Raw genomic sequence first — 23065 nt, 5'->3', positions numbered from 1 at the left:
TTGCAGGGACCACCTTGCTGACATAGAATCTTAACAATGGCACCATTGTAAATTTAAAATATCTAACAAAATTGTGTTTGTGTCTGCTGTGATGATTCATGGGATCTCGTGGATTCTGCCCAGAGGGGAGCCCTTCTCTGTGAGGCTAAGGAGGTGAGCCTGCTACGTAATATTCCCCCTAGGGGTGGCAGAAAGGGGGATCTCACAGGAAGAGACTCCCCTCATGGGGACAAGGACAAGGACCCCTGTTCCATGATGGAACTTCCTAAACCTCTTGCACTTGAAACCATGAAGCCTATAAGATTTGTAAAGAATCAGGCTGACAGCACTAGTGTGTGTTATTGTAATACTACTTCCCTTCCTCCGGTAATATTTGATACCATCAGGAAGAGGAAGAACAAAAACATCCAGGCTTATTTTAAAACATTCTATTCAAGTACTGAGAAGAAGATTAAAGGAGTTATACAAACCACTCCATTGACAAGTCTAACAAGTACTGGGAAGAGGTAGCCCAGAGGAGGCGTGAAGAGTGCACAATCAAAACAAACAAAGGACTATGCCACTCTGCTGGGGAGGTCCTATCTATACCACATAAAAAGAGAAGATTGGCTCAATGAAGAGAGAGGAAGTGGATGTGAAACCTGGCAGAGTGTGGAAGTTCAAACCGCGGGGAGAAGACTGCATGCCGAGGAAGCAGTCTTGAAGTCTGGAGGACGCTGTCAGCCAAAGGGGACTGTCCTCAGGCTGATGCAGGGAAGGCCTGAGTATAAGCTGGAAACCAGGAGACTGTGACCTGACGTCAAGGAGGTGGACCGTGGGATTCCTTAACTGCACCAGAACCGCCTTGCCAGGAGATACGCAGAGCCAAAAAGCAGGGCCAGGGAGAGTGGAGCAAGAAGCCAAGGAAAAATTTACTGGGAATGCCAAGACCCCATGAAAGAACTGTGACATGCCTCGACCAACGCACAGATAATAGGAGCTATGGGAGATCTGGTAGGCGATTGGGGAAGGTGAAGATTACATTGGCAGTAATCTCCCTCGTCTCAGTAATTGTATTAAGAGCAACAAATGTGAACAAGGCCTCAGTAGTAATCTCCCTCGTCTCAGTACTGTATCAAGACCCACAAAAGTGAAAAAGGCCTTGGGAGTAATCTCCCTCATCGCAGTAGTTGTATTCAAAGCAACAAGAGTGAGCTAGGCCTCGGGAGTAATCTCCCTCATCTTAGTAATTGTATTAAGAGCAATACGAGGGAACCAGACCTCGGGGGTACTCTCCCTCATTGCCGTCATTGTATCCAGGGTAACAAGAGTGAAAAAGGTCTCACGAGTAATCTCCCTCATCTCATTAACTGTATCTAGAGTGCAAAGTGGGAAGACCACATCATGAATGATCTTCCTTGTCTCCGTTGTTGGGCCAACGAGACTAAAGCTAAAGAAGATCTTGGGAGCCACCAAAGAAAGAGACATTGAACTATGAGAATGCCAGGGAAAGCATCTCCATTACTCAAGTGTTAAAAAGAACCAAGAATAAGTTGGAAGTAGTTTCCTTTGGAAGGATTGTGCAATATTCCCACAATCCCTAAGAGAATGTTGGAAGCATTTGCAAGGGCTTATAGAGACTGTTTCAGGAAGTGAACCAAGGACCCACGGAACCAGGAGAAGGGAGGCATTCTCCTAGTTTTTTTTTTTTTTTAAAACGTTTGGTTTGCATTGAAACCTTTCATCTTACTTTTCTTGTGATCTTTACTCATTTTACAAAGCGAGTGCTATGGGAGCTTTGTCCTTTTTCTTACTTCTTGTTTTCTTTCCTCGTGTATATGTGTTGTCGTACTCATCTATTGTTCATGATATTGTGCCAGAATGATATTAGGCCAAACACCAGTTTTTTCTCATTCCAAGATATCATACTCGCCCAGCGATCTTCAGGTGTTAGTACAGTCTCGGTGTTCATGAACATTCTCTCGATTGTTGTCTTTTTTCATTCAATGCCGGGCATATCATGATTATGTGATGTAAACTCTCGGTCAGCTTGGGATTCTTGCAAAATCGACAGTATTTTTTGCTTATGGGGATTTGTTCTCTGGCTGCCATTATTTCTCTTGTCGGGAGGATGTTCAACCGAAGTCTCATAAATGTGTCTCTGATTTTTGAAGACGGAAATATTTGCAGGTATGAAGGTAGTTGGTTAATTCTTTTGTTATCAAATGGGTTATGTATATTATGCCGGTATTTGTTTTTCTCTTGGTTAGTCTTCATCCAGTCATTCTCTTTTAGTTTTATTTTCGCTTTTTGCGCTCTCTCTAATAACATTTCCATCAATATATCTTGCTCTTCTCTTTTCACTTCTGTCGCTGTTTTCCGTTTTTCTATGGCATGTTCTCTGTTGTAATTTTTCCCCATTCTGAATATTTCCAGAGGTGGGGTATTGGTTTTAGTCATAATTTTCCTGTATAAATCAAGTTGTTTCCATGAGGCAATGGATTTGAGCGATTGAAGTGCAAGTTCTGCTCTAATTCGTGTGATGGTAGTGAAATCGGCAGGTTTAGTACTTTTTTCCAGAAGCACCCTTCTAGTTTGTCCCAGATGTTGGAGTTGATATTTATCATGGATTCTGCTCCGTATGTTAGTATGGCCGTTACTTTTTGTTTGTAGAATATAACTACTGGGGTCATTGAGAATTTTCCGTACTTTCGATGGATTATTTTCGTGTACCGCCCATTCTTCTTCTGTTGGTGATTGGGAGATCCATATTCCAAGATGTTTTATGGTTTTTACTATTTCCATTTTTTCCATTCCTATGTGGAAAGACGGGAGCTGGCGATTGATCTTATTTTCTTTCTTTAGAGATACGACTTTCGTTTTCTTCGCGTTTATTTTCAGTTTATTCTTTGTCATGTATGTTTCTTGTTTTTCTAGTGCAATCTGCAATCCTCTCTGTGTTTTTGCAAGAAGCACTATGTCGTCAGCATACATAATGCAGGGTATGGCTGCATTGTTTATTTTTGGAGGATTTATTTGCGGTGTGTAAATGTTTATTTCCAGATCGGCCTTGTAGAGGTGGAATAGAGTAGCTGCTAATGGGCATCCCAGTTTTAGGCCATTCCATGTTCTGATTTGTTCCGTGAGTGAACCGTCTCTCGATAGTCTGACTCTCACGCTGGTATCCCCATATAAGAGTTTAATCGGTTCGATGATATCAGTTGGGCATTTCCATGCAATCAGTTTTTTCCATAGAATGCCTCTACTCACAGAGTCGAAAGCTAGCCGTAGATCTACGAAGGCAGCGTAAATTTGTATCTTGTTTCTTATGGCTTCATGTTTCAATAGATTTAGTAAAAATAGATTGATATTAGTGCCCAGTGTTTTGATGAATCCGGTTTGTCTCGTTGCGTATTTCTCTTCTTTCTTTATTTGCCCATCTGTCCAGTTTCCCTTGTAGTGTTTTTTTGCGAAAATTTTACCCAAAGGGTCTAAAAGTGCCAGAGGTCGATAGTTTCGTGGTTCTTTTGTGTCTCCATGCTTGAATATGGGTATTATGACGGCTTGTGTCCATGGGTTTGGAATTTTTTGTGTGTTTTGTATCATCTTGAAGATGCTCTCGCATTTCGCTGTCTAGACTACTGCATTCTGCTTGATTATCGTGTTGGAAAGGCCATCTGGACCTGGGGCTCTGGAGGTGTTTAGGGTATTTATTGCCTTTTCTAGATCTTCATAGTCCCATTCCCATTGCCATGCTTTTTGTTGTGTGTTATTTTATTCTTTCATTGAATCATTGTTTCCATAGAGCTCTTTAAAATATTCCGTCCATCTTGCTTCTGATACATCAGTGACCATGCTGTTCTGTGTTTGCGTTTGTTTGTGTAGTAATGACCATAGTTGTCTCGTGTTTCTATTCTTTAGTGTCAGGAGCATTTTCTCCGCGTCATCTTGTATTATCATAGCTTTATTGTTCTTTATCCAATTTCTGTATTGTTGTTTTGCTGTTTTAATTTCCTTGTATTTTTCCAATGGAATTTGTTTCTTTATCCTCGTTATTTTTGCTCTCAATTCTCTTTTATTTATTATTATTTTCTCGTTATATGCATGGGTGTGTTTCTTTGTTATTTGCTTTCGATTTGATGTATTTTGGCATCTGTATGGTAAAAGTAGCCATCCATAGTTGATTTTTTCTAGTTCATCTAATGTTGAGTTATGCATTATTTTTGGCAGTTCTTCCATTATTTTTTTTCCAATTCTTAATCTGTTTTTTCCATTGTTTATTTCAATTTTCGTTGAGTCCAGTTTGTTGTTTACCATTTTTCCAGTGTTCCACGATCTTTTTATTATGTTGTGGTTGCTTGCTTCTGTCTTAATATTTCTGCATTCCCTCAGTTCTTCATATATGTTTTCAGTCATGTAGATGTAATCAATTATGGCGATGGACTTGCCTCTTGCCCAGGTTTCCTTTTGCCTTCCAGTTATTATATTGATGCTATCCGATCTTCTTAAGTTCCTGCATAGTAGTTCTTTGGTCCAGCATTTGGCTCGGGGTGACAGATGAGATTTTTCTATTTCTTCTCCTTTTTCATTAAATATGTGGATATTTAGATCTCCACATAATATAAATTCTGTCTCATTATATTTTCCTTTGGTGTTGTCTATTGCTGATGTTACCATATCTATACATTTCTCATCCGTTATTCCTGCCGGGTTCCAATATAGGTTCATTATCGCCCATATGCGGTCCTTCTTATGAATCACTGTTGGGGATTCTTTCTCTTTGTTTCCCGCTTTGTGCTTAAGTATTGTAATTTGTATCCACGGGTTTAAGTTTTCATATTCTAATATGTCGATGTTTCGTCCATTTTTGATTATAGTTAGAAGTCCAGAGGACGGTCTGCCTTTTTGCTTTTGGATTGCGGGGTTCGTTAGTATGGTGTAGCCGTCAGCTATCGGTTGTTGCGTAATCCATGATTCTTGGATGCAAATTATGTCAGCCGATATAAGATTCGGGTTTGTTGTGTTGAATAGATGGTTATGTCCCCGGGTGTTCCATGAGCATAACGTGGTGGTTTGTAGGTTGTCTTCTTTTAATTGTTATCTTTTTTGGTTGTATCTTTCTTCTGTATTTATGGGTGAATCGTCTTGTTGCCTCCATATTCCGTATTTTCTTTAGAAGTCGTGACGGTCTTGATAGTCTTTCTTGTCGTTTGTTTTATTCTCATACTTGTCATCTTTTCTCTTGTGTTCAGATAGTGTCTTCTCATAGGCATCATACATTTCGCAACTACTTTCGTTCATCCCAGACTGACTCCAACTTAATATTTTTTGTTTTTTCCTCCACTCTGTATTTTGCAATTCTTCGATCAAGGTCACTTCGAAGCCTATCTGCTTGCAGATATGTTTATTGTCTAGCATTCTGTTCAGTGTTTTTTCAGATTCAAAGGTGATCTTCACTTGGTCCGTTGTTGTTTCATCACAAAATTCTACTGTTCGTATATCTTTCGTTGTAATTTCTGTCATATTTGGGATAGCTTGTATCAGTCTTAGCACATTGGAGCGGTTCATGATTAAGTTGTCGCTTTTTGTTGTTGTTCTCTTTATTTTATTTTCTTGTCTACTTTTTCTGTCTGCTGATTTTGTGGGAGTACAAAGATTGGTAGTTTTATTACTTTTCCTGTTTGTTCATCAGTTGTTTCATCATTGTCATTGTTATTTTGGTATTCCCTTATCGGTGTGAATTGATTATTTACATCTGCTGTTGTTTCGTTGTCATCTTCCCATTCAATTTTTGATATTTCATCAAGTGTCATTTCGTATCCGGATTCTTCCTGGTTATGGTCTTCTTCTGGGTGCTCTTCTCCATATTCATCTATCGTAATCAAAGATGTCTCTGCCATTTCGATTTGAGCTTTTTCAGATTGATCAGTTTCATCTTCCGTATAAGTTGATAGGTTCATTAGTTCATCTATTAGTATGACTTCATCGTTGTGGTCTAGACCGATCTTGCTCTCTTTGGGTTCGATGTTTTTTTGTTTGTTCTGCTGTGTTAATGTGTTCATTTTTGGATGCAGTCCTTTTGGGGGATTCGTCGATTCTCACCAGGGTTTTTGAACCGGAAGCTAGAGAAAAATATTGTTAAGCTACAGCCTGAAGCCTGACCCAACTAAAGAGGAGAAGAATGTCATACTGTAATTGTTATGTTGAATTGGATCAGAGTTGTTGAAGCTACCGCCTGGAGGCTGACCCAACTAAAGAGCAGAAGAAGGTCATTCTCTTATTGTTATGTTGGATTGGATTAGAGTTTTTGATGCTGCAGGCTGGGGTCTGGCACAGTTCAAGAGGAGAAGATCATTCTATTGTACCACAGGTTGTTGGGTTGAGACAGAATTTTTATAAGGCACTATCAGCCATATGTCAGCATACTGAACTTGTTGAACCAGGAGAAGGGGGTAATTCTCCTGGTACAAACTGCACTATTGTGAAAGACTGCCCCTGGGACTGATCCCCATTGAACAAGGAGAAGGGAATCATAACCTAAACAAATCAGTTTGGACGTTATGTTCATTATATTAAACTCTATGAGCCATTTGGTAGTTTGCTTAATCTTAGAATGTGAAGAGACTAAAATGGCAGATTTGGCAATACTCAATCATGGGTTATTATTGAGTAAGTACAAATGCAAAACGTTAAGTGCTCTTTGGAGCCCTATTTCTGTTCTATCAAAGAGGACCTTGTTATCAGCAAACAGTAACGAAGGTATATTTAGGTGGCTTATTTTGGGGGGAAAAGATCAACAATATTTTAAGTCCTCAACTAAAAGATATAAATTAGAAAGACCGGGTGCTAGCACACATCCCTGTCGAAGTCCAGAAAAGGTTTGCACTGTGCCACCCAAATCTCCAGTGTTATCAAGTTTGATTTGGGCAGTCGTATCAGTATGCAACACTGACTGGGTTGTTGTGCTGGTGCTTACAGTTTCCCCGCAGTTGCTGCCAGAATACACAATGGGACTAGTAATCGCCATCAGCATTGATAATGATGTGGCAGTGGACTAGAGGCTGCTATGTCACTAGCTACCCTCCTCTGCTTCCCTTGAAACATTAATCCTCTTGTTTGCCATTTTTATTTGCTCGGATTGGCTATTCTGTAGAGCACATACATTATTAAAATCTGAATGGCAAAATAATGATTGAGTTACTTGCATTTCATCTGTGCTTTGTTCCTGGCCACTCTTTGAAATGAATCAATAAAACTCGAATTTTTCTTCCCAAAAATCCCAAAATAAAAATGTCCATTTGGCATGGTTGTTAGGCCTTGGAGTATAATGTTTTGTAATATTTTTCTGAGCAGGCTTTTCAGCTATACCTCCCAGCCGCAATTGTGAACTGCAGGAATGTTTCCCCTTGAGAATGCATCTTTCAAAGCCCTAGTTAGTCCCCATTTAGGAGTCCCATTGGACAGCACCGTGGACATGGTGAATTACTGCATATGGCAATACTACATGGTTGAAAACTGCCATTACAGTGGGGGTGTTACTGCGATTTACAGCTTGGCGCTTTTTTGTGATGCGGGTTGCAATATCAATGTGCTGTGCTAGAAAAGCAATATTTCGAAATACTGCCTGATTTACCATTACCACACAACTCATCGCGAGATCATATATATATATATATTTTTTAAACACCTTTTTATTATATTTTCCAAAACATAGCATATCATGTTATATCGTTACAGGCAATCTTATTGATTTCGATATCCCTCTTGGGAAGGACAACTTACAGATGCACACATTCCCTCCCATACACCCTCCCTTTGCACAGCCCCTGACCCCTTCTCTCCCATCTAAATCCCCATGACAACACCAGTCCGATCACCCCCTAACAATTATTCACATCCCTAAGTTTCCGTCCCCTTGACAGAAGAGAGCCTCTCCATCCAGCAAACATGTATACAATGGGCCTTTTTGTATTTACAAATGTCCCTCCATCTCATGGGGGTTTACAGTCGCGGATATTTCTGTTGACAGAATTGCACTGAAAAAGTGTAATGTTTTTTTTTTATATTCTTTAGGGAAGTGGCACCTTGGAGTGAGCTGTGAATCCCGGAATGACCACTGCCATCACCCCTTGAACAATGGATTTACCTATTTCTATGGCATGCTCTTTTCCCTCTTTAATGATTGTGATGCAACAGCTGAATCCAAGATATATCGTATACTTAAACCTGAACTCTGGCTTTACACTCAGGTGGTGGCCCTTGCCATTCTCACACTTTTGATTGGAAAGCTCCTTGGCTTGGTGCCAGTGAGCTGGAAATGGTTCAGCCTCTTTGCCTTTTGTGGCTTTGTTTTCTTTTTCTCCTGGTTCTCTTCATTTGGATTCATGCGGAACTGGAATTGCATATTGACGAGAAACCATGACATCACTGAACAGCCCATGAAGTTGGAAAGAACCGCCACTCTCTTGATGAAGGACGCGCGTGCATTCATTGAAAGGTAACTCCTGACGATTTTAGAGTTATATATCGTAAAATATGAAAAGAACATTAAATAAACCTTGCCAAAGACAACACCCTGTTGGGTCCCTGCTTCCTAGTGAAGTAGGCCCTCGTAGCGGATCCGGCGCACGCCGGAATGATACACGGAGCCTCGTCTGGGTACAACCTTCTTTATTTCTAACTGTCGGCGGAACTGCCGTAATCCCCTTGTCCCTCCCCCTTAGCCTTGACGTCACGTCCGGGACGTCAATGTCTTGAGGACCCAAACGGGGTCCTCCCACGCAACGATGTGGGCGACCTGACATCTCCCCCTTTTTTAACACATTAGTTAACTGGTCCCTCTCTTACCCCATCTCCTCGATGAGTCGCATTGGTTTCATGCGACTCCTCTGCCGGCGGAGTCTCTTGGCCGGGGTTGGTTCCTCCCTGGCAGGTGGGGAGCAGGGCACCTCGCCTTCGGACTCTTCCCCGTCTCCCTGATACGCTTCGTCGCGGGGTCCATCTTCTTCGCTGTCTCGGTCCCATGTCCAGGGGTCTGCTGGCGTCAACGTGACTCGTTTTAAGTGCGAGCTGTTCCGGGTTATTGTTGAGTGATCCTTCTTTTGTGCCGTGACTATGGAGCCTTTCTTGTGTGTCACGACCAGCGGTGTGGGTGCGAAGGTGGCTTCCTCCTTCCTGTTCTTGGGTTGTCTTAGCCACACTTCGTCTCCTGGTTGCATTGTGTTCTCACGAGCCCTCCTTTTCCTGTCCGTGAACTCCTTGGTTTTTGCTTTGTTGGCTGTGTCGTTCATTTGCGCTTCTTGTTCCAGCGGTGTTGGTCTTTGTGGTCTCGGGTCCTCCGGTAATCGCGTGGCGATCGGTCTTCGGAACATTAGGTCTGCCGGGCATACACCCGTTGTACTGTGTGGAGTGTGCCTGTATTCTCGTAGGAGTTGATTGAGGGCCTGTTCGAATGGCTTGTTCTGTATATGGGCTATTTGTAGAGTCCTCTTTATGTTGGCCATGAACCTCTCGACCATGCCGTTGGCTTGTGGCCACCGGGGGGTTATGCGTCGATGTTGAAACCCCATGTATTTTGCAAATTTTTGAAAGTCATGGCTGATAAATGTGGGGCCGTTGTCGGACTTAATGATCTTGGGGATGCCATAAGCATAGAGCATCCCGTCTATGGCTGGAATGACGCACGTCCTGGCGCTGCTCTCTACTATCTGAGCATCCGGGTATCTTGAGTGCTCGTCCATTAGTACAACCACGTGTGTCCCATTGTTCAGTGGTCCGAATAGGTCTATTGCCAGTTCTTCCCACACTTTGTTGGGTAGCAGTGAGGGCTGTAGGGGGTTCGGGTGTGGCGGGGGTGCCACTTGAGCACAGACGTGACAGTTTCCCACTATATTTTCCACCAGGCGATCAAGTTGGGGGAACCAGACTTTCTGGCGCAGGAGGCGTTTTGTGGCGACTATGCCCCTGTGTCCTTCATGGGCTAGGTGTATTATCCTCTCCCGGAGAGTCCTAGGGACGATGACCTTGCAGCCTTTAACTATGATGTTATCCTCCACCACGGTCAATTCGTCGCAGACTTGATCTAGCCACTTGACGTCCTCTTTTGTGGTTTCCGCTTCATCCCTGGCCTGGTGTCTCATGAGGGCCGCCTTGTCCACTTGAAGGCAGTGTCGGGCGATTCGCAGTGCTGAGTCTGCTTCAGATTGCGCAGACAGCTCCACCCAGCCTACCGGTAGCGGTTGTAGGTGGTGGATGATGTAGTTAATGTACGCGTCTCCTATGGACGGGTGGGACGTCGTTGTGGGCATGGGATGGCGGGAGAGATAGTCCGCGGGGTTCTCTTCCTTTCCTGGCCGGTGCAATATGGTGAATTTGTAGTCCTGCAACCAGAGTCCCCATCTGGCAATTCTTGGTGGCATCCTGGCCTTTGGGCTGCCATAGATGGTGAGTAGTGCCTGGTGGTCCGTGATGATAGTGAACTCCTTGCCGAAGAGGAATAGGTGGAAATATTCGCAGGCCCATACAACCGCGAGGCTCTCCTTTTCCGCCTGAGAGTATGCCTGTTCCGTGTTCGTCAGGCTCCTGCTGGCGTATGCTACCACGTGAGTGGACTGTGGATCCTTGTGGTCTTTTTGCGTCAATATGGCGCCCAGACCCACGGGGCTGGCGTCCACTATCAGCTCGGTGGCACGGTTGGCGTCAAAATATGCCATGTCCTCCGCCTGTGCGATGGCGTTCCGTATCGCTTCGAATGCTGCTTGGCATTCCTTTGACCAGGTAAACGGCGTGTCCTTTCTGGTGAGAAGTCGGAGTGGATTGCTGACGGTGGCATAGTCCTTTAGGTATCTGGAGCAGTAGCTGGCCAATCCCAGGAACGATCGGAGGTCAGTGGTGTTGACGGGAGGTGTGGCTGAGTTGAGGGCCTCCACTTTTTCCGGGTCAGGCCTCATGCCTTTATCTGAGAATACGTGCCCGAAGAACCGCAGCGACCCTTTGGAGAATTCGCACTTGGCTTTATTTAGGGTGAGCCCTGCATCGTCTAGCGCCTGGCATACTCTGTGCAGAGCCAGGTCGTGTTCCTCTTGTGATTTTCCGTATACTAAGACATCGTCCGAATAGTTTAGGCAGTTGGGAACGTGCCTGATCACCTTGTGGATCTCCTCCTGAAAGATTTTGGCGGCCGATGATATGCCAAAACTGAGCCGTTTGTATTGAAATAGGCCGAGATGCGTGACAAACGTGGTGATGTAGCGGGATTCTGGTGCTATTTCGATCTGGTGATAGCCTTTTGTGAGGTCTAATTTGGAGAATATCCTCGCCCCATGGAGTAAGTGAATCATGTCGGTGATTCTCGGTGCTTGATGACGCTCCCTTTCAATGGCTGTGTTGGCTCTGCGCATGTCGACGCATAACCGTATGGACCCTTCCGGTGATTTTTTTGGGACGGGGACGATGGGTGACACCCATGGTGTCGGGCCTGACACGGGTTCTATGACGTTCATTTTAATGAGCTTGTCCAGTTCCTCTTCCACTTGTCTTTGGATGTTGAACGGGATGCCTCGGTAGTGTTGGGCTACCGGTTTGACTTGAGGGTTGATGTGGAGGTGCACTTTACGGTTGCGGAGTTTGCCCAAACCTGTGAAGAGTCTGGGGAATGATTGTTCAAGTGAGTCCGCTTGGCGAAGTACTTGTGGGCCATCAACTGGTATAGAATGTGTATCAGTCCCATGTCAATTGCTGTCCGGAAACTCAGTATGCAGCCACTGTTGGCTTCGGTGTCTAGCACATATAGCTGGAGTTTAGCCACGTGTCCTTTGTGTGTGCATGTGGCCGTGATCACGCCTTTGCATGGCAGGGGTGTCGTGGATCCGTAGGGGTATATGTCTACTGTGGCTTTCCGGATCTTTGGTGGGGCGGTCAAGGACTGATATGTGCTTTCGCTGATAATGTTGACCGTTGCTCCGGTATCCACGAGGAATTTTAGAGGAGTCTGGTTCACTTGGAGTGTCAGGATGGGGTTGTGTTGAATGGCCGTCGTGTTGTCCTTTAGGGTCCACACGTATCCTTTTCTTCTTTGATCTTCCTCTGACGAGAGGGTGTCAGTGCTGGTGGGGGATCGCGTCTCCACGTATCTTACGAAACACCGCCTGTGTGATTTTCTTGTGTTCTCGGATGACCTTTTGTCTTCGCGTGTATAGCGACTTCTGTGGTCACTGTCGTCTTTTCTGTTTCTTCGCCGTTCCCTGTCCGCTGGTGGCCTGGGCGGACTCTGTGGTGTGGGCCTGCGCCTTTCCTGGTATCGGTGTTTGGGCGTTGAGTGGGTAGGGGCGTTCTTGCACATGGCCCTGTAATGGTCCATACCCCCGCACGCGGCACACTTCTGCCCTATGGCCGGGCACGTGCCAGAGTGTGGATATTCGTAGCCGCACTTAAAGCACGTGGCATCAAGGTGTTTGGTGGTCTGACTTGGGTGGGTGTATATCTTGTTGATTGTCTCCGCGGTATCGCTGGGTTGATGAATGGACACCTTGCCGAGGTTGTCTAGTTGCGAGTCTACCGCTGCTTCCATGCGGGCCAGTGCCAGGATTTCCTCTAGTGAGCGTTGTTTTTGCAGAAGTTGCTTGCGGAACGGCTGAGAGAGGCATCCAGCTATCACTTGGGACCTGAGCGCCTCTTCGTTGGAATATCTGTGGAACTCACAGTGTTTTAGTTTGATGCGTAGGCGCATCACAAAATTGTCTATGGACTCCCCTTTTTCCTGTCTCGTTGTGTGGAACATGTGGCGCTCGTAATCCACATTGGTGTGCGGTGCGAAATATTCAGACAGCTTGAGGTGTAGTTAGCTGTACGTGACGGTGTCCACATCAAGCAACTCCCCTGCAATGTCTCTTACCGCAGGTCCCACCGCCATGAACAGGGTGTTCTTCAGCCTCGTGTCGTCTGTCAAACCTATGGCCCCGGTGTAAAATTTGAAGTCCCGTAGCCATATGTTCCATCTGGGCCCCAGGTTAGAAGTATCTCTGATCTCAAATGGGTTGGGAATATGCATGACTTGAGCGGCACCTTCTTGATGTACCTGTGGGTTGTTGTCCTGTGCCGTGTCAGCGTTTCCAGACGCTTGTCCTGCTCCCCCTGACGAGGACGCCGGGGTAGTTGCGGTGTCCGACATGACTCTGCCGCCTTGGGGTGAGATGTTGCAGAGATATGTGCCCTGTGGTCTGCTGCGTGCACCGGCGTCAGCGTTTCTATCTGGTGTGGAATTCAGCCTGTGCCGCTGTTGTGTGCCGTGGGGTGCCTCCCTTGGTGCCGGGCACACGTGTCCTGTGTGCTGCACAGCACGGTGTCCTCCGTGATACACGGGGCCGGCGGGGGGCCGCTCTCACTGTGCGCTCGTGGTCATGGGCGCGCGACTGTCGGGGGCGGGGCCACCCGTGACGAGCGTTGCATGACTTGGCTTGTTCTCCACGTGTCACGCGGGAGCCGGGGCCCGCCATGCGTGTGATGGTGCAGACTTATCCGTATTCACGGGTCACGCGGGAGCCGGGGCCCGCGATGCGTGTGATGGCGCTGGCTTATCCGTACTAATGTCACGCGGGAGCCGGGGCCGCGCTCCGATGGTGCCCCCGAATCTGCGGGAGACGACGGGCTGCAGGAGGCCTGTCACGCGGGAGGCGGGGCCTTGTCTGGTGGGCACCCGTGCCCGAGGCGCGCCGACGCGCTGAACTGCTCGGCTGCAGACCTCGGCACGGTGCCTGCGGGGTCCGCGCCCGCTCGTCGCCAGTGTTGGGTCCCTGCTTCCTAGTGAAGCAGGCCCTCGTAGCGGATCCGGCGCACGCCGGAATGATACACGGAGCCTCGTCTGGGTACAACCTTCTTTATTTCTAACTGTCGGCGGAACTGCCGTAATCGCCTTGTCCCTCCCCCTTAGCCTTGACGTCACGTCCGGGACGTCAATGTCTTCAGGACCCAAACGGGGTCCTCCCACACAACGATGTGGGCGACCTGACACACCCGAATATGAAAGTTGAGGGGATGGGGGGATATGCTGGGCATTGGTGACAGAGTTAAAGGCTTAAAAGGGTAAACATTAGTGTATAAGGGAAAATTCTGGGGACGGTGTAAGGGATCTCCCAGAATCCCCCCACCAAGTAAGGGATAGTGGTTTTAAAAAACGACATGCCCAAAAAAACTGCCACTGTGTTCAGTGTTTATCGGAACAACTTTATGCAAAGGGCCAATATCATAACGAAACATGTGAGGGGTAAGAAATGAAACCCGAACACAGAGTTGTCATGTTTTTTGTTAAAGACTTTTATTTAAATGAAAGTGGGTTGGGAAATTGCCGCTCTGACCCTATGCTAAAGAGGATATCCCTACCTAACAACCAATGTCAATAACTGAAAAGCCGTCCAACGTCTCATCCTGACCCTCACAATAAAAAGAAACAATAAAGGGGTGCAAGGAAATGTCTTCAACCTGATATTGGGAAAAGAGTGTTCACAACTGAAGATCACAATAACTCCAACAAAAATGATCTCCACAGTGGAAATCACTGGACCCAGAGAGTGGTTCCCTTCCCCTGGATTTGAAGTGAATAGCAATGTCTCTTTTACTAACAGTTCCTTTTGTGTCACTCTGGGATTCACAATGTTCCTGTTTGGCAACAAGTTCAGCAACACTCTTTCTTTAAGACAAGTGTCTTGTTTGAATAGCAAACACTGTTTCTCTTTTAGTATTTTTGTAGCCTTGCAATTCTCCTGGTATACTCCCCTTGCCAGGCCTCTTTGTGCAAGTCCAACTGCCTTGTGTACTCTCCTAGCAGAACTTCTCTTGTGATTTCACTTGCTTGTTATACTCCCATTCCAGGGCTTTTCTAGTGGTTTCCCATGCCTGGTACCATTCTCTTGCGAGGACTTCTTATGTGTTTCAATTGCCTGGTATCTTTTCCTTGCCAGGACTTCTTATGTGTTTCAATTGCCTGGTATATTTACCTTGCCAGGACTTCTTATGTGTTTCACAGTTTCTCAGTATCACAAAAATTGCAAATACTACCTTTGGTTCAGTATATCTTTCCGTGGTAATGTTTCTTCAAGCTTTGCCCCACACTTGCATCTCATTCATCCATATATCATTGGGGTTTAGTTGTGTACTTTATCTTTTCTGCATTAAAACCAGTTTCTTGTATTCTTTGATTTGGCAAACTCGGCTCCCACTTTCCTCCCTTCTCTCTGGCCACCCTCAATGGGGCCCCTCTACTTCATCTGAAGCTAGAAACCTCAGAGTCATCTTCGACTCCCTTTTCTTCCTCCCTCACATCATGGACCTTGACAAGAAGGCCCACTTCCAATTCCACCTCCTCAGAAGCATCCTTCCTTTCCTCACCTTCACCCAGAAGCTCGATGTCTCTTGATCCCTGGTACTCTCGAGGATGGACTAATGCAACAGCCTCTTCCTTAATATACCCTCTTCCTCTCTCCAGCTTATCCAGAATAGGGGTGAAAGACTTATCCTTGGCCTCAAGTCCAGGCACCGTATCTCTCCAGCCCTAAAATCTCTCCACTGGCTCCCAGTTGATCCAGGGATCAAATTCAAATCCCTCTGCATTATCCATAAGGCTGTGTGGGGCCAAGGCCCACACTATCTACAACATGCTCTCATCAAGTACTTTCCCTCCAGGTCTTTACATTCCTCCAGCTCCAACTCTGTGTGCCAAGCGCTTCTCTAAGCAGCAAGCTGGAGGCTGATCTCTTTCCTCTGCTGACTCCTTCCTCTGGAACAGCCTCCCCCTCCTTCTCCATCTTGAGCTGGATCTCCTCACATTCCGGAATCACCTCAAGACTTTCCTCTTCACCTCCTCCTTCCCTCTACCTCTCCCGTGCTAAACCCCTCAGTGCTGAGATTGGTGGCCTTGGACCTTATGTGTCCTACTGGGTCCTGGCTTTCCTCCCAATTGCCTTCAGCTCCCCCCCAGACCTACAAAACTTGCTGTTGGGCACCCGTTGAGCTGTGTTCCCTCACAGGACCGCCCTCAATGTACCAGCAGATGACCACTCTTTACTATGTGACCTTTGCCAAGCACTTACCAGTTCCCAGCAACTTACTCCCTGGCACTTTCCCCTCTGGGGAATTTCCTAGCACTTATCCCCTTTCCCTGTCCCTTCTCTCTCTCTACACTTGTATGATCCGAATGCTCACAAGGCCTTGGAGCACCACCTTGGATTCTGTTGCCTTTGTCCCATGTTCCCTCCCCTGCCCTGTGGGCATGTTGAAACACAACTTGTTGTATAAGCGTCTTACAAATGTACAATGACATTAAATAAATTACATTAAAATGATCGTTGGTGCGGTTGCCGGAACGCCACAGGCTTCCCACTTGCTTCAGGTTGACTCACTGGCTCCTTCCAGTCCTTCCAGAGTCTCCTGTCCTGCTCGTGATTTAGTGGGGTGGTCTCTGCTGCTTGCCTCCCACCTTCCAGCTTCCCTTGCAGCTTCCCTTGTGGCTCTGTGGTCTAGCACCTGCTTCCTTTCAGGTCCCGGTCTGGAGAACGGTGCCTCTATGAGCTGCAGAGTTCCCAGGTATTAGCTTGCAGATCCTGCCGTCTCCATGACTCTTTCTGCTCACGCACTGAGGTTCTCCTTCTGCCTCAAAAGATTCCTCTTCTCTGCCACACCAGTATGTGTCTCTCGCATCCAGAAGCCTCTGCATAGGAGCCAACGTCTTCTCCTGCATTTCCACACTCAGTAATGCAGTTCCCATCTTTAAATGTGCCGCGCACAGGTGATTTGGAAAAACAACTAGTCTGCACATTAAGCTTTGAACCTCTGTTACCTTAGAGCCATTCCTCCATCTTTCTCGTCCCAGTACTCAAGGGATTAAGGGAGTTGGAGTCCATAGATGTCTTCAGACATATAGTCTGTTGGTAGATTTTCCTCAGTGGTTTTACATGATAGAACCCTTTCACAGAAAGGTATATTGGAAGCAAAAATGGTGTTGTTGGAGCGTTGTATGCCTAGGTCATAAATAGGTTTTTGACCCAAATAATATAGGGAAGAGATCTCTATACTTCTTCTACAAGGGAGAACAGACAATTGACAATAGGCCATTAAGGTCTCAGGCACTGGGGGGTCTTCCTCAGGGAAAAAGGTCTTGCGTATTAGAGGGTCTTCCTTTTGGGATAGGGAGAGATACTGGGCCTCATTACGAATCTGGCGGTAACCGTAGCGGTAAAACCACCTGGTTACCGCCGGACTCGTATTACCATTCCGCCTCTGTGATTCCCAGAATTACCGGGGCATTACAACCCCGGTATCCCGGGAATCACGGAGGTGGAATGGTGTTAATCCCCATTCCCATTGAGTCCTATGGAACTCAGTGGGAATGGGGATCATGGAAACACCGGTCAGACCTGGCGGGAGTGACACCTCCCGCCTGCAGGAGTTGTGATCGCCCGGCATGGAAACAACGGTGGCGGCGGGTTTACCGCCACCGTTGTTTCCATACCGGGTGATTTGTATTGAGGCCCACTGTGTCTATCCAGTGAAGTCATGACATCTCCCCGGTAGTTGTCTCCTCTCATGTGTTCCTCCCTCATATAGCGACCCCAGGGTCAGGATCAGGTAGCAGCTGCCATCCCCGGCCACATGGGAGGAGGTCACGCCTGGGGAATCTGTGATGACTCCACTGGATTCAGCACGGCCATTTGTGAGGTGTGAGTTGGAGAAATGTGAGAGTTTAATGGCACGAATTTCCGAGTTATACTGCAAGTTTTTGAAATTCCTATATTTTCACGAGACTAAATGAGTACTACAACTGCGTGCTCCTGTGCCCCACACTTCCTAGATATCACATAGTGGAGCCTTGAACCTAGCCATTTCAGAGCTTGTACTGATTTAGTTCCCACTGCTTTAGACATTAGCCGCACCTCACTGAACTAGTTTAATCTCTGAAGCTAGAATTTAGCCATTTTAAACACTAGGGCTATACTGATTTGTTTTCTGCTGCCTTAGAATCTAGTTACACTATTACTGTACTGATTTAGTTTCTGCTGGCCTAGAATTTAGCCACACCAAAGCTGAACTGGTTTAATCTCTGCTGTTTTTATTTTTTTATTTTGCCATTTTAAATTTTAGGGGTGTACTGATTGGTTTGCGTTGCTTTAGAATCTAGCCACACTATAACTGTACTGATTTAGTTTATGCGACCTTAGAATTTAGACACACTATAGCTGTACTAATGTAGCTTTTGCTGCCTTACATTTTAGCCACATTATAACTGTACTGACTTAGTTTCTACTGCCTTAGACATTAGCCACACTAAAACTGTACTGACTTGGCTCCCACTGCTTTAGATTTTAACCACACCAAAACTAAACTTGTTCTATCTCTGCTGCTTTTGATCATAGCCATTTTAGGGTTGTATTGATTTTTTTCTGCTGTCTAACAATTTAGCCATGATAAAACTGCACTGATATTTATTTCTGCTGTCTTAAAATTTAGCTACACTAGAACTTTACTGGTTTAGTTTCTGCTGCCTTAGAATGTTGCCACACTATAACTGTACTGATCTAGTTTCTCATGCCTTAGAATTTAGCCATTATAAAACTTCACTGCTTTTAATCTCTGCTACTTATGAGTTTAGCCACCTTTAAACTGCAGTGGTAAAATCCCTTCTGCCTTGAACCCAGACACAGAAATACTGTGCTGGTTCGATTTCTGCTGCTCTAGAATTTAGTCACACTAAGGGGCCGATTCATGGAACAAACGTGCGCCGAAAATCTACGCGCAAGCAGGCGCAAGCAGGCGCAAGCGGAAAAAAACAGGCGCACGCGCATGCGTGCGATTCATGAAAGTCCCTGCGCGTGTACACCCCGGGATGTGCGCCAAACCCGTGCATTGCGCACAAGTCACAGCAACATCCCGAAAGGCGTGCGCGACGCGCACAGTGAAAGCGCACAACCTCGGCGCATACACCAGAAAGTGGGCGGGACACGGGGCGTAACACGCGGAATGGGGAACAACGCGCGAAAATAAGGGCGTAACTGGGGATGTACTGCAGGGAAGCAGACGGAACGCCCACACGCACTCGAACCACACGTATTCATGGAATCGAATAGGGCAAAGCCACGCACAGCCAAAGACACGCACAAGCCGAAACACGTCCGCCACACGAAGGCAGGCGGTAGCGTCCCTGCGCATTACAAAAGTGGCAACATACAGCAATTGGGCCTGTGTGAGCGGGCTACGTGTATTTCAGGGGTTTGCGTGAACTTTTTCACGCGATCGGGCCTGGGGGAGCGGGCTATGTGTATTTCAGGGGTTCGCGTGAACTTTTTCACGCGATCGGGCCTGGGGGAGCGGGCTACGTGTACTTCAGGGGTTCGCGTGAAGTTTTTCACGCGATCGGCCCTGAGGAAGCGGGCTACGTGTACTTCAGGGGTTCGCGTGAACTTTTTCACGCGATCGGGCCTGGGGGAGCGGGCTATGTGTATTTCAGGGGTTCGCGTGAAGTTTTTCACGCGATCGGGCCTCGGGGAGCGGGCTACGCACCGCACGAAAAGCACGTGCAGAACAGTGTAAAGGCACGCGGGATCTCCAAACCCTACCAGGGCAACGCCCATGCGCAAAACGTCACAGACGCGCTTACGCTGTAAGGGCCTTTGGTCCAATGAAATCGCGTACGCGTGCTGACGTGCTTACGCGCTAAGGGCCTTTCCTCGATTTTCACCTGACGTGCAGGATTTTCACGTGCCAAATCACTCCGTATCAAGCTGGCCACGCGAAAACACATGGAAGACCACGCTCCTGCCCAGAGGCCGAATTACTGCCCCCCAGTGCCCCGAGCAGCCTCCCACGTGCCATCTGCTGCTGCCTGCCTGCCTGCCTGCCTGCTGCCACCGTGCCCTGCCATTTGGTGCCTGCACATCAGCCATCTGCAAGGGTCCAGTTGCTGTGTCCACCCCTGCTGGAACAGAAGACTCCTGACTCAGATAACATCGCTCCACAGCCCAGCCCCAGGACCCAGTTGCCCATCTACTCCTGCCCCTGGGGTTGCCATGTCGGGCACATCCACATCTGGCACCAGGGGCAACCCCCGGCCAGAGGGGCAGAGGGGCACCAGCTTCACTGCCACCGAAGTTGGTGTCCTGGTGGAGCAAGTCCTGGGGCAGTATGATGCCCTCTTCGGATCGTCCCGCGCCAACAAGGAAGGACGGGAGAGGATCTGGGCCGACTGTGTGGTTGCCATCAACGCGGAGGGGGTGGCAACCCACACCATCCAGAAGGTCAAGAAGCGCTGGGAAGACATGAGGTCCAGGACCCTCATGAAGGCCCGGCGCCTCGTGGAGGGGGGCCGGGGCCGCATGAGTTCCATCCAGATGGGGGTCCTGGAAAGCGTACACCCAGCGCTCCACGCCCAGGTCCTTGAGAGGGAGACCCGTCTGGAGTTGAGCGGTAAGTGGCCAAGCATTGCTGTGTGAGACAGGGCATGTTGCAGTGTGCTGGTTGTCTGATACTTGCCTGTATGTGTGACATAGGCCATGTACGCATGTATGTGTGCAGGGACATCATGGTAATGCATGTGCGACCAGTAATGTGTGACCCGCACGGTTGTTGCATGTGTTTAAATGCGACATGGGGAGCCCTATGCAGATTGTACACATGAGAGCATGGCAGTCTCTGTTCCTGGACATGGGTGGGGGTGAGGGATGGGTGCTGATGCCAGGTACATATATGGTGTCCATGTCTGTGTGCCTGACCTGCGAGTCTGTGACTTGTGGATGCCATGGATGCATGACACATGTCTGTGACAATGTACAGATTCACTGATGCAGCCTAGTCATCCTTGTATCCACTGTGATTGGGGTGTACGGGGCCAGATGGATGTGACTGAGGTGAAGTGTGTGCATGTGATAGGCATGACCCATGATGCATGTGAGTTCCATTACATTGTATGTTTTGAGAGTCCATTGGACATGTATGGAAATGCCATGGCATGGACCATGACTGTCACTGTGTGTGTTTTGCCTGGACTGACACATGTGTTGTGGAGGGACATGATGGAAGTGTACTTTGACAGTGGCACTCATCTGCTATTGCTTCCTGTCTAGGGGACCATTGTACAGTACCCTGATGCTTGCGTTCTATGTCTCCCTCTACGCAGCGGCTAGTGAAGAAGAGGGCGGAGACGGCGCTGTGGAGCAAGGCGGCGGGGATGCCCCCACGGCTGCAGCGGAAGGGGTGGGTGAGCCCCCACAGGGGCCTGCTACTGCGGAAGACGGTGAGGAGCCATCCAGGTTGGTGGTTTCCACAGAGGAGGAGGAGGCTGCCACTGAGGCGCACATGGGGCCTGGTGGGGGCATCCCTGCTGGTGCAAGTGGTGCAGTCCAGGGGCAGGGGCAGGAGGCAGCACAGGTCACCGTGGAGGGGCCTGTGCATCTTGCTGTCCCTGACCCTGTGGGTGCACCACCATGCACCAGCAGGGATACCCCGTCCCAGGCCCGTCCGCAGGTAGAGGGGATGTCCATGTCATCTGACTCCCCTCTACCTGCGGACGAGGGGACCCCTGGCCGTATGGAGAAGGTCCTGATTGGGGTCGCGATGCGCACGGCTGTGATTCGTGATGCCGTGCGTGCTTCCCAGGAGGAGCACGCACGTCATCACGAAGAGCACCGTGCCGACGTGGCCCAATTGGGATCGTCCATGTTCGGGGGTTTCCTGCATGTGTCGGCCAATCTGGCGGCCCTCTCCTCCTCTGTGGAGACTATACGCCAGTCGTTCTCCTTTCCCTCTTCTGGCCCAGATGCCACCAGGGCCCCCTGTGGACCTGCCCTGACCAATGCAGCCAGCTCGGTGGGGATCCCATCCCTGCCACAGTCGGGAGTCAGAGGTCCAGCAGGGGTGGACACCACAGCAACTGTACCCCAGCAGATGGAGGATGTGCCGGCATCATCAGGCAGGGCACGTGCACGACGGCGTCAGTGGATTCCATCAGCCTGGATGCCGTCGTGCTGGCAGAGGCAGTGGTGTCGGAGGCAGCAGCGGAGTCAACGTGGGAGGCATCATGGCTCGGGGCCATCAACATCGGAGGGGCAGGCATCGGCCGGAGGGCAGGAGGACCCAGGACGGGAAGTGTCTTCCGTGTGGCAGCGGTTGGGCCAGCATATAGGTGCGGAGCGGCGGCGGGTGGAAGAGGCGCGGCTCACAATGGTCAGGGCGGAGAACTCCATGCAGAGGGCCCTGAGGCGGGCCGAGTGCCTCGAGGCAATCCACAGGGGGTTGGAGGAGCAGATGGCGTCGTCCCTGTGGACCCTCGGGGCCATGGAACAGGACCGCCTCCGGGACATAGATGAGGAGTTTGATGATGCCCTGGCCCGGAACACCACGGAGTGAGCCGCTGGACTTGCCCGCCGCCTTTGTATATAGTTCTTTAGTTTTAGGTTTCATTTGTTTCTTCTTATGATTTGGAGTCGACGGACACAGCTCCACTTTTTGTATATAGTTGCATTTTAGTTAGGGTTTTTTGTAGGTTTCCTTTGTTCAGTTGGGCTCATGGACCCTTGGATGTTTTGTACATAGTTCTTCATTGGATTGATTTTATTTTTAATGTGACTTTGAACAACTTTTTTTTGGATTTGGATTTGTAGTTTTGATTTTTTTGGACGGACATGCAGCTTATCTTTTTTTCATTGTCATTGTAGTTTGTTTCATTTCATTTGCATTCAATTTTTTTTAATACAATTTTGTTTTCATACTTCACTGTGTGGTATCATCTCATTGGTTTCATGCATGTCATGTTGGGTGTTTTCCCATTCATTTGCAACCATTGTGTGTGACGGACATGGGTTCGTTTGCTTTATGAACATTGGGGGTGTAACATGTAATTTCCATTTCCATGTGGGTGAATGGGTTACTTGGTAGGGCCTTTTGGCTGTGGAGGCTGACCATAACGCACATGATTGGGGATTGTGAGGACCTGGGTGCAGGGGGACATGAGTGGGGGCCTAGTGGAGGCTGCCCCTGGTGACTAGGGGGGTGGGGGTGGTGGGAGACATTGGTGGGGGCCTGGTGGCAGGTGCCCCACAGTGCTGGG

At 48.0% G+C, this 23065-nt stretch overlaps 1 protein-coding gene across 2 annotated transcripts in view; it reads left to right on the top strand.

The window, feature by feature from the left end:
• Window positions 1–23065, top strand: part of LOC138526243 (arylsulfatase H-like) — a 642213-nt gene that overhangs the window by 219644 nt on the left and 399504 nt on the right. For both annotated transcript variants that reach the window (XM_069636732.1, XM_069636733.1), the window contains exon 5: window positions 8053–8476. In XM_069636732.1, coding sequence (XP_069492833.1) covers window positions 8053–8476 — 424 coding nt within the window. The remainder of the gene's footprint in view (window positions 1–8052; window positions 8477–23065) is intronic.

The sequence above is a fragment of the Ambystoma mexicanum genome, chromosome 7p, assembly GCF_040938575.1.
Source record: "Ambystoma mexicanum isolate Mex_15411 chromosome 7p, UKY_AmexF1_1, whole genome shotgun sequence".
NCBI classification, from domain to species: domain Eukaryota; kingdom Metazoa; phylum Chordata; class Amphibia; order Caudata; family Ambystomatidae; genus Ambystoma; species Ambystoma mexicanum.
This window is presented reverse-complemented; position numbering and strand designations above follow the sequence as displayed.